Source organism: Muntiacus reevesi, chromosome 1, assembly GCF_963930625.1.
Source record: "Muntiacus reevesi chromosome 1, mMunRee1.1, whole genome shotgun sequence".
NCBI classification, from domain to species: Eukaryota; Metazoa; Chordata; class Mammalia; order Artiodactyla; family Cervidae; genus Muntiacus; species Muntiacus reevesi.
The window spans coordinates 91,576,246-91,591,297 of record NC_089249.1 but is presented as its reverse complement, the minus strand read 5'-3'; the positions used below and the strand labels follow the sequence as shown (position 1 = coordinate 91,591,297).

The following is a 15,052-nucleotide window of genomic DNA, read 5'->3' as shown; positions in this document are numbered from 1 at the left end:
AAACTGGAGCCCATTATACAGAGTGAAGTAAGCCAGAAAGATAAAGAACATTACAGCATACTAACACATATATACGGAATTTAGAAAGATGGTAACGATGGCCCTATATGCAAAAAAGAAAAAGAGACACAGAAGTACAGAACAGACTTTTGAACTCTGTGGGAGAAGGTGAGGGTGGGATGTTTCGAAAGAACAGCATGTATATTATCTGTGGTGAAACAGATCACTAGCCCAGGTGAGATGCATGGGACAGGTGCTTGGGCCTGGTGGCACTGGGAGGACACAGAGGAATCGGGTGGAGAGGGAGGTGGGAGGGGGGATCGGGACGGGGAATACGTGTAACTCTATGGCTGATTCATGTCAATGTATGACAAAACCCACTGAAATGTTGTGAAGTAATTAGCCTCCAACTAATAAAAAAAAAAATAAATAAATTAAAAAAAACTGAAATAATTTCATTTCACAATATACACATATATTAAATTATCACTTTGTATATTAAAAAACTGCACAATCTTATTTGTCAATCATAAAAAAAACATTCTATCTTTAGAGGTGAACTGCTGTAAATGATTTTCAATAAAAAAATTATAGCTTCAGTCTTTTTGCTTCCTAGAGTTTACATATTCTAACATTTTTAGGCTCTAATGATAGTGAAAAGTCCTCAGTAGATTGAGCAGCCTTGTTTTATTTTTACTGCTTTCATATTTTTTCTTTTGATTCTTACCATTTTGTATAGTAGATGTGGTAGAGTTAACTGTTTTGAGTGAGCTTTAGCTCGGAATACTTAGCTGCTTTTGTTACTCTAGAAGCAGAGCAAGACCAAATGGAAAAACTGATTCCAGCCAATCTTTAGGGGTTTTTTGTTTTATGGAGTTTGGGGGATGGAATTAGCATTTTTCTTAATTTCCCTGAAATTTTAAGCCTTTGAAGCCTAATAGTTATCACGTGTTATGGTTGTCTTTTAAAAAAAGTAAGTTATTGGGTGGTCTGGCCCCTCCCTGTGACCTACCTTGTAGATTTTGAAATGTCTTCCTGGTGTAGTGGGAATGGCAAAATCAATCTGCTGCTCTTCAATTGATGTTTAGGAATGTTCTAAGCCCAGTTTTTATTTTGGCACAAAGCCATTTGCATTCTCCCTGCCAGCTATTTTTGGCACTGTCATGAACTTAGAAATTAATGAGTCTGCTCAGTGAAAGTAAAAATTTTGTTCTTTTTCAATTTTAGAAAGGCTTTTATGTTTCAGGGTACTCTTGCCCTCTAGTTTATTAATGCTCTCAAATATGACACAGTGGTTGTATTTAATTGAACTCTGAAATTCCATCAGTAATGTGGGGCTCTAGCCACCTGCAGCAGGAATGTCACTTTTGAAAGTTGTTTTCTTTGGCTAAAAAAGACAGTGCACATCAAATGGAACAAAACCTGATGGTATTAGTGGTTCTGCCCTTTCTGGTCAAATAGTGTAAGTCCCAGCAGGCCAGGATCTTAAGCTATTGGAGTCCTCTAAATTACCCTGTTTTCTAGGGGCTGTTTAGAAAATTACTCTGGGAAAGTAATATTCTTATTAAGAGAAATATCTTTATACCCTCCCCACTCAATCTTTGTCCCCCTCCCCCTTCTCCCACATACACACAGTGCAACAATAAACACATACTGCTTGAAAGTAAAAATTTGGGACACTCGCGAGGAGACAGCTGTGAGATGAGTCCTAATGAGATCTGCTTTTCCATTTAGCTCCTGTTAAATGAGGGATCTGGATCTGGAGTGTCCTTACGGATTCAAATTCTGGGACTTACTAGAAGGAAAGGAAATTATTTGGAGATGATAAAGTGTTTTAAGAGCTCAGATCTTGGACCCAGACTGGCTGGTGACCAGCCTTGAGCACTTCAACCTATCAGTGTCTGGTTTCTTTATCTTTAAAATAGAAATGATACTTTAAATGTAGAGGCAAGGCGCCATTGATTATAAGATGAAATATTATTTATGTACTAATAAGAAAGTAAAAGCATTGCTATTAAACTAAAATATACTGTCATTTGTAAGAGTCTCAATTTCAGAGAGGTTAAAATGTGAAAAGTGTGCATCATGTGATTGAGGGCTTAACAGTGATAATACTTTTCATAAGATTGTTGTAAACAGGATTAAGTAAACCCCATATTTATAAAGAACCTAGAACAGTGCATGGTACACACTTGGCCCTACATATGTGTCATTTATTATTATCATCCCCCTTTTGAATCCATTTATCTCTGTCACAGTTTGAAAAACACCATGTATACCACAATGTCAAATAGATGTATATAGATGGGTATGTATTTGTTGTTGTTGCTCAGTCACTAAGTCATGTCTGACTCTTTGTGACCCCGAGGACTGTAGCATGCCAGGCTTCCCTGTCCTTCACTATCTCCCAGAGTTTTCTCAAGGTCATGTCCATTGAGTTGGTGATGATATCTAACCATCTCATCCTTTGCCTCCCTCTTCCCCTTTTGCCTTCAATATTTCCCAGCATCAGGGTCTTTTTCAGTGAATTGGTTTTTCACGTCAGGGTATGTATTTAACTTTTGCTTACTTAGAGGTAGTAATAGTACAATGTACTCAACTTCAGAGCTAGACTGCTAGAATTCAAATTCTAGCTCTGCCATTTATTAATTATATGATTTGGGATAAATTTCTTAATCTATTTGCATCTGTTTCCTTCTCTGTAAGTGGGACTTTGCCTTGGATGTATTCATATATATATATATATATATATAAAGCTCCTAGTTTATGATATTACTGTAGTCTTCTCTGTAAGGTTCCCTAGGGTTGGGTTTCTCACTAGAGTATTAATCAAAATGAATATTTCTGAAAGCACACAGAGGGTTCAAAGTTTTTAAAAAATGATGATGTAATAATAATAGTCATTGTTTTATCTAACAGTTACATAGTGTTTACTGTGTTCTAGGCACTGATCAAGAGCTTTAGTATTTGAGCAACAACATCATCATCATTAACATCTTTTTTTTACTTATTTATTTAAACCTTACCACAGCCCTATGTAGTAGGTACTCATCTCCATTTTATGAATGAGGAACCTGAGATACAGAGAAATTAATTGCCTATGACTTTTAAATAATGGAACTAGGGTATGAACCACTATTATCTCTACAGAAGGCATATCTGTCACAGAGATATTTATTGGTCAGGCCACTTAATTGATTTTTCTGTAATTAAAAAGGTGCTAAGAATAAAAAGTGCTAAATTTTCAAAATTCAGAAAGCTTTCAAAACTAAATCTTTTTCTAAGTTTGGTGTAAGCTATTATTAGCAAGACCTGACTTGAATCAATGTAAGGCTATTTAAGGTATTTGTCTGGAAAGAAAAAAAAAAAAGGTATTTGTCTGGCTTAGTGTGATTGCTCATATGTTTTGTTGCAGAAATATTAATGTGTTTGATTTTGTGATGCTTCCTGAACTCTATAGGGATTATTATGCAGTTTGTAGTTTATACATGGGTAGTACCTTTCTGAAATTCAAGAAAACATATCTAGGGCCAAGAGTTTCAAATTACAGATTTTATACCCAAGATTGTATTTAGTTTCATTAAATCAGTATACCTTTACTGATACTAAAATGAATATTAACAACACAATTTACCAAAATAGTGTGTATTTTTTAAAATTTGCTATTTTTGTTTTTGCTAGAGCCCCTGAAATTATTCTTGGCTTACCATTTTGTGAAGCTATTGATATGTGGTCATTGGGCTGTGTGATAGCGGAGCTGTTCCTGGGATGGCCTCTTTATCCTGGTGCTTCAGAATATGATCAGGTAAGAGTGTTTATTTGGATAACAATAGTAAGCAAGTAGTTACTGGTGAAAGATTCTAGAGGATTAGAAGTACTAGTGAAGTATTTAGATTACAGGGAGAAAATAATCCAATTAGAAATAATTTTTTAAAGAATGAAATTTTGTCTACCTGCTTTTTAGTCTGAAGTTATATTTGCAATTCTGTACTTTTATAAAGGATTTTATTAGTATTACTTTAGATTGCTACTTTTCCAGATCTGTAGTGAGGCATTAGTTAGCTAGAGGGTCTTGTGAGTTAAGGTATGAAAGTAGTGTAAGAATGTGAAGTTGGAACTTTAAGAGCGAACTTTGGCTCATTCAGTGCTGTTATTTCCTTTTACACATGACACACACTAAAGTAATTATTCTCTGCATACTGAAACATATTGGACCCCGGAAGCTGCAATGTGTGTTAGGTCTCTGTAACATAGGATTTAGGAGGGAAATCTTAAGAGTTGAAAGGTACTTTAATAAATGATCTGTGTTTCAGAATAGACAAGCTTTAGAAGATATGCTGTGGCTTCCCAAGAAACTGGTCCTAAAGGGAAAAGTTTTGCCATGGAAGAAAATTGTGAATTCTCATTTCTTGTTCTTTCAAAAAGCCAATTCTAACTACTATGCTGTGAGCTCCTTGAGGGCAGAGATTGCTTGATTCTACCAGTGTATCCTCAACTGCTAGCATTGTATCTGGGACACAGTAGGTACAGGAGGTTTTTGTTTTGTTGTTTTCTGGGTTTTTTTGTTTTTTTTTTTTTTGAGAAACGAATGGTTATTTTGAATTTCTAAAAGGAAAAAGAGTAAAATAGTGTTTTCCGTTATTCAGCCTAGATTCATTTTAGAGTAGATGTAGCATTTACCACTTTCTAAAAATTTGACTCTTTGGACTTGTCTCTGTTGCTCTTTGTTTTTGTCCAGTCGCTGAGACCTGTCCGACACTTTGCAGCCCCATGGGCTGCAGCCCGCCAGTTTCCTGTCCTCCACTGTCTCCTCCACTCTTTGCTCCAATTCATGTCCATTGTGTTGGTGATGCCGTCTAACCAGCTCACCCTCTGCCACCTCCTTCTCTTCTTGCCTCAGTCTTTCCTGTCATCAGAGTCTGACATAAACAATGAGTTGCTCATTTGATAAGTAACCAGTTATGTTGAGTTTTGTAACTTTTTATTTTTCAGTCTTTCATCCACCTTAGAGACAGGAGCCACCTTCCTTATTTTAGCAATCACAAATAAGTGTGAGGGAGATTAAATGATGGAAAACCACCGTTAGTTGAACCAATTCACTAATCTCCCCTTTGGGCTTTAAACTCTTTTGAGAATCTGGTGTGAATCTTCTCAGAAAAATATGTGCACAGTGTCTTATATACAAAGTTAGGGAATTCATGGACCCCCTGATTAAGAAACCTTGCTCCAAGCAATTATCGCCTCCAAAGTGCCATTCCTAGGCCAGCTGTTTTGTGGCATCTCTTCAAACTTAGTAAACAGATTGTATTGTAATGTTCCTAGGAAGAGGAACCAAGTAAAATTAGATCTAGAAGCTAAGGTACAGTGGGGGCTTATCATGTAAAGAAATGATCTGGTGGTTTTGAGAATTTTTACCTGGTGTGTGGATTGAAACTATGGGTAGTAGGAGAAAGTTGTTTTTCCCATGCTGAATAATGAATAAATCGGATGTTGTTGTTGTAGAGCAGGATTGGGGATACTTTATCTTGAGGTATCTTTGCTTATACAAAAAGATTCATGAGGCAGGATCTTTATTCCTACAGCTGAGGTTTTTTTTAAAAAACTTTATTGAGATATAATTCACATACCATATAATTCAGTCATTTAAAGTGTACAACTCAGTGGTCTTTAGTGTGTTCACAGGGTTGTGAACCATCACCACAATCAGTTTGGAACATTTTCAGGACTGTAAAATGAAACCCAGTACTTATTAGCAGTCAGTACCCATTGTCCGCTAACTGCCCACCACTACCACCCAAGGGACTCCTTTCAGTCTCTTTAGAGTTGCCCGTTCTAGTATATTTTATTCCTTATATACAGTATGTGGTCTTTTGTGATGGGCTTGTTTGACTTAGCATGATGTTTTTCATCCATGCTGTTGCATGTATCAGAACTTCATTACTTTTTATGACTGGATAGTGTTTCATTGTGTGTGTGTATGTGTGTGTCTGTGTATAAATATATTAATATATGTATACCACATTTTTAATGTGTTCATCTGTTGATGGACACTTGGGTTGTTAACCACCTTTTGGCTGTCATGAATAATGGTGCTATGGATCAGTTCAGTTCAGTTGCTCAGTTGTGTCCGACTCTTTGTGACCCCGTGGACCCTATGCCAGGCTTCCCTGTCCATCATCAATTCTCAGAGCTTGCTCAAACTAATGTCCATCACGTTGGTGATGCCCTCCCACCAACCATCTCCTTCTCCTGCCTTAAACAAATGTTTAAGTCCCTGCTTTCAATTCCTTGGGGTATTAAAGGGGCTTCCCTGGTGGCTCAGCAATAAAGAATCTGCCTATAATGCAGGAGACCCAGGTTCAATACCTGGAGAAGGGAACGGCAACACACTCCAGTACTATTGTCTGAAGAATTCCATGGACAGAGGAGCCTGGTGGGCTACAGTCCATGGGGTTGCAAAGAGTTGGACACAAGTGAGTGACTAACACTTTTGACTTTTTTTGGGTGTAAAGCTAAAAGAATTCGGTTGGCTGACAAGTTCATTCAAGTTTTTCCGTAACGTCTTACAGAACTTTTTTGCCAAACCAATAGAATTGCAGGGTCATATGGTAATTCTATGTTTAAGTTTTTGAGGAACCCACAAACTTCTTTCCACAGTGGTTACACCATTTTGAATTCCTACCAGCAATGTACAAGAGTTCCAGTTTCGCTACATCCTTCATCATTGCCAAGGCTGGTTATTTTCTTTCTTTTTTGAAAAATAATAGCCATTCTTATGGATATGTTGTGATATCTCTGGGGTTTTGATTTGTATTTCTCTAATGATTAGTGGTGATGAGGATTGTTTTATGTGCTTATTGGGCATCTGTATATCTTCTTTGGAGAAACCTATTCAAGTCCACTGCCCATTTTTGAATTTTTGTTATTGAGCTACAGGAGTTCTTTCTGTATTCTTATTATTAATCCCTTATCAAATAAATGGGAGAAGGCAATGGCACCCCACTCCAGTACTCTTGCCTGGAAAATCCCATGGACGGAGGAGCCTGGTAGGCTGCAGTCTGTGGGGTCGCTAAGAGTCGGACATGACTGAGCAACTTCACTTTCATTTTTCACTTTCATGCATTGGAGAAGGAAATGGCAACCCACTCCAGTATTCTTGCCTAGAGAATCCCAGGGATGGGGGAGCCTGGTGGGCTGCCATATATGGGGTTGCACACAGTCAGACACGACTGAAGTGAATTAGCAGCAGTATCAAATAAATGATTTCCACATACTCTCCTATTCCATGGGGTTGTCTCTTCACTCAGTTGATAGTGTTTACCCAAAAGTTTTAAATTTTGATGAAGTCATCTTTCCTTTTGTTGCTTATAATTGTAGGTATTGTAAAAGTCATTGGCAAATCAATATAAGCTTTTTTCCTATGTTTTCTTTGAATAGTTTTATAGTTTTAGCTCTTACATTTAGGTTTTCGAGTCATTTTAAATTAAGTTTTGAATATTGGGTGAAGAAAGTATCCAGTTTCAATCTTTTGCACGTGGGTTTTCTGTTGTCTCAATACTGTTTTCTAAAAGACTTCTTTCCCCAAGAATTGTCTGGGCATTCTTGTAAAAAATCAGTTGACCATAAATAAATACAATGATTTATTTCTGAATTGTTGGTTCTTTTCCATTGACCTATATCCTATATCTGTCCTTATGCCAGTACCACACTATTTTGATTACTATAGTTTGGTAGTCAGCTTTCTTTCTTTTTTTTTTTAAATTGAAGTATAGCTGATTTACAGTGTTGTGTTAGTTTCAAGTGTACAGCAGAATGATTCCTCTGTGTGTGTGTGTGTGTGTGTGTGTGTGTATTTTTTTTCACATTCTTTTCTATTATAGGTTATTACAAGATAATAGATATAGTTCCCTGTACTGGATATCTGTTAATCCCAAACTCCTCTAATTCATCCCTCTCATCCCTTTTCCCCTTTGGTAACCACAAGTTTGTTTTCTATGTCAGTGAGTCTATTTCTGTTTTGTAAATAAGCTCCTATGTGTCATGTTTCAGATCCCACGTATAAGTGACATCATGTGTATTTGTCTTTCTCTGTCTGGTGGCAGCCAGTTTTTAAAACAGTAATTGTGAGTCCTCTGGTGGTGGTGGTGTAGTCGCTAAGTTGTGTCCAACTCTTGCCATCCCATGGTCTGTAGCCCTCCAGGCTCCTCTGTCCATGGGATTTTCCAGGCAAGAATACTGGAGTGGGTTGCCATTTCCTTTTCCAGGGGATCTTCCCGACCCAGGAATTGAACCCGGGTGTCCTGCATTGCAGGTAGATTCTTTACCAACTGAGCTGTGCGTGAATCCTCTAACTGTTCTTTTCAAGATTGTTCTGGCTATTCAGGGTCCTTTGAAATTCAGTGTGAATTTTAGGGCGGATTTTTCTGTTTTTGTCCCAAGAAAGTTATTTATTTATTTTTTTGTAGGGATTTCTTGAATCTGTAGATGACTTTTGGAAGTATCACCATCTTAACAATACTGACTTCTGATCCATAAACATGATCAGATTAATTTAGGTTTTCTTTAGCAGTGTTCTGTAATTTTCAGAGTTCAAGTTTTTTACTTCTTTTGTTAAATTTACTTCTAAGTATTCTTTTTTTGATAGTATAGTGAGTAGAATTATTAATTTTATTTTCAGTTGTTCAGTGGTCGTGTATAGAAATGCAGTGAATTTTGTAATCTTGTATTCTGCACCCTTCTTGAACTCTTTTCTAATGACTCTAGTTCTAATAGTTTTTGTGATAAATTCCTTACAATTTTCTAACTAGAAGATCGTGTCATCTACAAATAAATTTTCCATTTCCTTTTCCAGTCTGGATTCCTTTTCTTCCCCTTGCCTAACTGCTTTGCACTGAACCACACTAGTACAACGTTGAATAGAAATAGCAAGAGTTGATTTTCTTGTCTTGTTCCTGATTTTAAGGGGAAAGCAGTCTTTCATTGTTAAGTATGATATCAACTGTGGCGTTTTTGGAAATGCTGAAGTTGAGATTTTACAGCAAATGTTTGTGAGTCTTAAAGTCAAATGTGTGTACCCTCTCCAGATATTAGTTAATAGCATCAACTTTGTTGGAAACATTTCAATTGTTTAAAATAACAAATGACAGTAACACTTTCTGTTTACATAAAGGTGGGGCTCTTGTTGCTTTATTTTAAGCTATGTGAAAAGCAGTATCTGTATAATAGTTCCCATTCTACTTTAACAGTTATTAAAATTTTTTAATGTTTTAATTTTATAAGTTCATCATTGTAGACAAGATTAGAAAAGATTAGATGCATTAGAAAAGATGCAGTGAGCCAAGAGACAAAAATTTCATGCTTTAGTAGTTCTACCCCTCCAAGGTAACCTGTTACATTTTGGTATATTTTATATTTATTTACACATTTAATTGTTAATTTTCTTTATATATTTATTGAATACCTACTTTGTATCACAGGTTCTCTGATTACATGGGATACAGCACTGTATAAAACATTATCCTTGCCCTCATGGAGCCTATATATTTGTGATGGGAAATAGACATTAATAATTATACAAATAATTAAATAGTACAATTGAGATAAATTCTATGAAGGAAAATGTAGTTTTGCAGTGTATGTGTGCATGTGCACCCACATTCATCGCCTGACCATCTATGTCCTAATGCCTCTTGAGTATACTCATTTTTTCCTACTGCTATTACCCTAGTCCAGTCTGTCTCCATCACTTACATGGGCTACTAGACAACCTCCCTTTATCTACTCTGGCCTCCCTCCAGTCTTTTTTCCAGAGTGATTTTTTTCAGAACACCAATTTGATGATTCCACTCCTCTGCTCTTTTAGTGGTTTCCTGTCACTTAGAATAAAGGGCTGAATTCTTAATATGGCCTCTGAACCCCTATGTGGGTTGTTCCTCCCCTTCTCTCCCTTTCTAGATTTGCTCTCATACCACTTTTTGCTTTTCTTGCTCTAGACCCACTGGCATTATTTCAGCACTGGTTAAGAGTGTTTCCTTCTAGCACAGGCCCTCATGCATACTGTTCTCTTAGTCTGGAATGCTTCTCCACCACTCATTTATTTCATTTAGTCAGTCCCTACTCATTTATTAGCTAAAGTGTCACTTCTTCAAGGACCTTTTCCTCACCAGTCCTCTGTCTTGGTTAGGTTCCTTTTATAGAAGCCTTTTTATTTTCTTCAGGATACCTGTTCAGTTTGACTTATACATTCAGTGTCTGTTTCCTTCACTTGACTGCAAGGTTTATGAGAGCAGGAATCATGTTTATTTTAAAAATCATCATTGTCTGGCTCAATAAGTACTTACTGAAAGAATGAGTGAATGAATATGTGCTGCATATAGTTATGTTTCAAATATAAATATATATAGACACTGTGTTTATTAAATCTAAGACACCATTGGTTGAGAGATGCACTACTTTTCTGTACCTATAAGAAAGAATGCTTGCAATTAAACCATGATTTATTGTGGCTATCAGTTGTTAAGACATCCTAATTGCAAAGATGTTAATGTGAAAAAATGTGCCTCTTAGAATCAGGGAAGTATAATTTAAGTGAGCTTGTATTTAATTTGTAATCTGCTTTTTCATTTAGGATATTATGAAATATCTTTCTTACAATGTCAGTAAATATACTTCTGTCATTTAAAATGTCTGCATAGTATTTAATTGCACAGATTTTATCCTGGATGTTACATAATATTTCACCCTTTTTGTATGCAGAAGAAGTTCACATTTAAAATGTTCCTATTCGCAATTAAAAAATTTTTTTTTTCTGTTTTGCTAATGCTTTATTTTGGCTTCCAGTTATGTATGTCCCACAGACTCAGGGTAATATCCTGCTGTTGTCTAAAATTGTCTTGTGATAGCTAGCAGGCCAGGTTTGACCTTTAGACTGACCTCTGCTTTATACTCTTAAAAAATTGTTGAGGACCCCAAACAGCTCTGTTTATATAGCTTATGTCTATAAATATATATTGCATTAAAAATTAAAAGTGAAGTTTTTGGGGAAGAGAGATGAGAAGTAAGATATCCTTGCTTACAAGTTTCTAATTTCATCGTTAAATATAGCCATTCTCATATGGAGTAGGTGTGCTCAGTCACTCAGTTGTCTGACTCTTTTCTGCCCTATGGACTGTAGCCCACTAGGCTCCTCTGTCCATGAGATTCTCCAGGCAAGAATACTGGAGTGGGTTGCCATTTTCCTACTCCAGGGAATCTTCTTGACCCAGGATCGAACCCTTGTTTCTTGTGTCTCCTGTGTTGGCAGGTGGATTCTTTACTTCTAGCGCCAACTGGGAAGCTCCTGGAGGTGGGGGGAGTGTAAAAAAAGAATTACCTATTATTTTCCTTTCAGTTGGTTAAGTGGAAGTCGCTCAGTTGTGTCCGACTCTTTAATTCTCCAGGCCAGAATATTGGAGTGGGTAGCCTTTCCCTTCTCCAGGGGATCTTCCCAACCCAGGGATCAAACCCAGGTCTCCCACATTGCAGGTGGATTCTTTACCAGCTGAGCAGCATGGGAAAGGAGCAGACTACCTTTTAGGGTAGAAAGAATTGTGAAAATAAAGACAGGTGTGGACAATGAAACTGGGAAACTTTTATTTATTTATTTACTGGGAAACTTTTAAAACACAAGAATATGCAAGCACATGTCTCATTAGCCATTGGAGCAATGACGTCATCACACATCATTTCTGGAACTCTTTACTGTATACCCATGAGAAAGAAATGAAAAAGGCAAATAACTTCTAAGTACTATTATGTAAATAGTTTATATTTCATAGACTCCTAAATAGATATTGAGGACCCCCTCGGTGTTCCCCAGACCACACTTTGAGAACTGCTAGCCTAGTTCAAAGTAGTTGTTCAATAAATATGAATGAATGAACATAGTACCTGCCCTTTATTAATGTGGGAATAGAGAAACTGAATTAAGTGCTTAATTTTATGGTATGAGAGAGAAGCTCTGTGGCAGTTTAGAGTAGGAACAATTGACTAGGGACTATTGACTGGAGCTAGGGTTAGAGCTAGAGGTAGCTAAGGAAGAAAGAGGCTTATGGAAATTTTTTCCTGATCTTTTGAATCTGATAATATATCAACAAATATAACCTTGGTAATCCATGAAATAGTTTTTTGAAAACTTTCTGTTCTGTCCTAGAAATCTCTTTTTTTTTTTTTTTGAGCTCTGTCAGAAGTCTACAGGAAACCCATAAAGGTCACACAGAAAATTTTCCAAAACTGAGTTTTCCTTGTAAATAACAGGTATAGTGACAAAGTTACTGAATAAATATTTGGGAATAATATATGTATTTTCAGATAAATTTCATTTGTATTGATCAAATAGTTAATTTCTTTGTGGTATTTTTTTTTTTTTTGACTACAGCTAATAATATTTTAGTGTGAAAGTTTTTAATAATTTTCCCTTTTCACTCCAAATCAATGTTTTGATGATTTTGACATTTCAGATTCGTTACATTTCACAAACACAAGGCCTGCCAGCTGAATATCTTCTCAGTGCCGGAACAAAAACTACTAGGTTTTTCAACAGAGATCCTAATTTGGGGTACCCGCTATGGAGACTTAAGGTCTGACTTTTTTTGTTCTATACTACTCATTCCTGTACTCCTTAATCTCAATTTGAATTCAAAGTTTAGTTATTAAATTGAGGCGAAGGAGGGTGGGCAGTGAGAATGTATTTTTGCAGGAGGAAATACTTCGAGAAATTACTTCACTGTACCCGTATGCCTTATCCTTAGTTAAAACAAAACATTAAATTCCAGTACAGTTAGCTGAGATTATTTTATATATTTGAATCAGCAGCTAAGAAGAGGGTATGGAAAGTAGTTCTTACTTATCATCGAATGATAGGAAGAACTAGAGTAATTTAGTAGTGGTTTTTTTTTTTTAGTGAATTCTCAATAAATATACAATAGCATAATTTTATAATTGCCCATATTAAGACCTTACCTATTTTCTTGAAAACATTGATATGTGAGTAATTTAATTAATCCAGTAGTACTCTCTGTCTCTGAACCTTTCGAATAGTTAGCATTGAATGTAGCTTTTAGAGAAAAATGGCTATGTCTCTTCTTAATGACATCCTTCAGGAACTGTGCTACATCATTGGTTCACATTTATTTTATCACTGTTGAAAGGGAGACCAGGTATCAAGGTCCCATCTCTACTGGAAGACTTCCTGGTTGTAAATTACTTTCATGTTTGTGACCTCTGGTTGGGAAGATGATAATACTTGTTTCTTTGTAATCTGGCTTTAATTTAGAATAAAATGTGGAAATATCATACAGATGGAATTTTTTAAAAACTGTATTTTGTAGACACCTGAAGAACATGAATTGGAGACCGGGATCAAGTCAAAAGAAGCTCGAAAGTACATTTTTAATTGTTTAGATGATATGGCTCAGGTGAGTATAGAATGTTTCAGAAAGTTAGACATTTGTGTATCTTCTTAATCAGATACACTTCTATTAGTTATATTAAAGATAGATTCAGTTTATTATCATCTAGTGTTTTTTTTTCATTTTTTACATAAACACATTAATATTCTGCCATGTATTAAAAGAATGTTTGAATCCTAGCAAAAGATGTTTTTAGAATTATTTCTCCTTTGCTTTTGTTTAACTAGTCTTGATGCATGTCAATATTTTGAAATATTATTTATGAAGGTTTCTTTCTTGTCCATTTTCTCTACTGAATATATAGCTCATTTTATCTTTTCAGTAATAGAAACATGTATTTAAGTAATAACAGTCATTTTTGTTTAACCTCTTTTATACAGATTTTGAACAAAAAGAACTTATTCATCTTTATTCTACCAATGAACTGTACCAAATTGAATATTTTAGTATAAGAGCTTCCATTTGTGAAAAATTTCATCAGGTGTTTCTTTTGAAATCTATCTATCTATCTATACACATATATTTGTGTGTATATATATATATATATATATATAAAGCATACATATTAATATTATATATGTATAAATATATATACACAATACAGATGTTAAATGTCAGCATTAAAGATGAAGTGATGAACTGTAATATTTCTAAATTTTCCTTGGAAGGTGAACATGTCTACAGACTTAGAGGGAACAGATATGTTGGCAGAGAAGGCGGATCGAAGAGAATACATTGATCTGTTAAAAAAAATGCTAACAATTGATGCAGATAAGAGAATTACTCCTCTGAAAACTCTTAACCACCAGTTTGTGACAATGACTCATCTTCTGGATTTTCCACATAGCAATCAGTGAGTATAGTATGGTCTGGGGCATTTTGCCATGATGTCGTTCTCTGTTGAGTTACACTCCAACAGGTTCTCTGTTGATCTTACTGCTAAATGGAAGTATCACATGAGCAGTGGCTTTGGTACTTGCATATTTGGCTCAGTGATGGTTTTTCTTCTTACTGAAAAGTCATGAGATTAAAAATTTGATGTGTGTTTTTCCTCTTTATGGTTATAAAAATGCTTGATTCATTTTCTCTGAAAGATGCTCGGTTCATTTTTTCTGAAAGTACTCAGGAGGGAAAAACATTCATCGTATTTATCTTGAGTTATTTACTATCTTCTTAAATCACAGTATTTATTTCATTGAATTTTTAATCTCTTTTTCAGTGTTAAGTCTTGTTTCCAGAACATGGAGATCTGCAAACGGAGGGTCCACATGTATGATACAGTGAGTCAGATCAAGAGTCCCTTCACCACGCATGTTGCTCCAAATACAAGCACAAACCTAACTATGAGCTTCAGCAACCAACTCAATACAGTTCACAATCAGGTATTTAGTAAATGGTTTTGGAAACTCAGAACCTAAGTGGGATAAAACCTAGTAAGAGTACAGGGTGAGGTAAAGAAACCAGTCTTTGCTTTGATGGTTGCTTCATAAGGAGTTCCAGACTGACGATACCTACTGGTCATGTGCTAATATAGTCTTAGCATAGTCAAATAAGTGGAACCTGTCTTCTTTAGTTATCATTGCTATTCATGTACTGATTTCAGC

At 35.8% G+C, this 15,052-nt stretch overlaps 1 protein-coding gene across 2 annotated transcripts in view; it reads left to right on the top strand.

Moving 5' to 3' along the window:
* Positions 1–15,052, top strand: part of HIPK1 (homeodomain interacting protein kinase 1) — a 52,489-nt gene that overhangs the window by 17,905 nt on the left and 19,532 nt on the right. For both annotated transcript variants that reach the window (XM_065906667.1, XM_065906660.1), the window contains exons 3-7: positions 3,682–3,805; positions 12,498–12,617; positions 13,368–13,454; positions 14,117–14,301; positions 14,668–14,830. In XM_065906667.1, the coding sequence (XP_065762739.1) occupies positions 3,682–3,805; positions 12,498–12,617; positions 13,368–13,454; positions 14,117–14,301; positions 14,668–14,830 (679 nt within the window). The remainder of the gene's footprint in view (positions 1–3,681; positions 3,806–12,497; positions 12,618–13,367; positions 13,455–14,116; positions 14,302–14,667; positions 14,831–15,052) is intronic.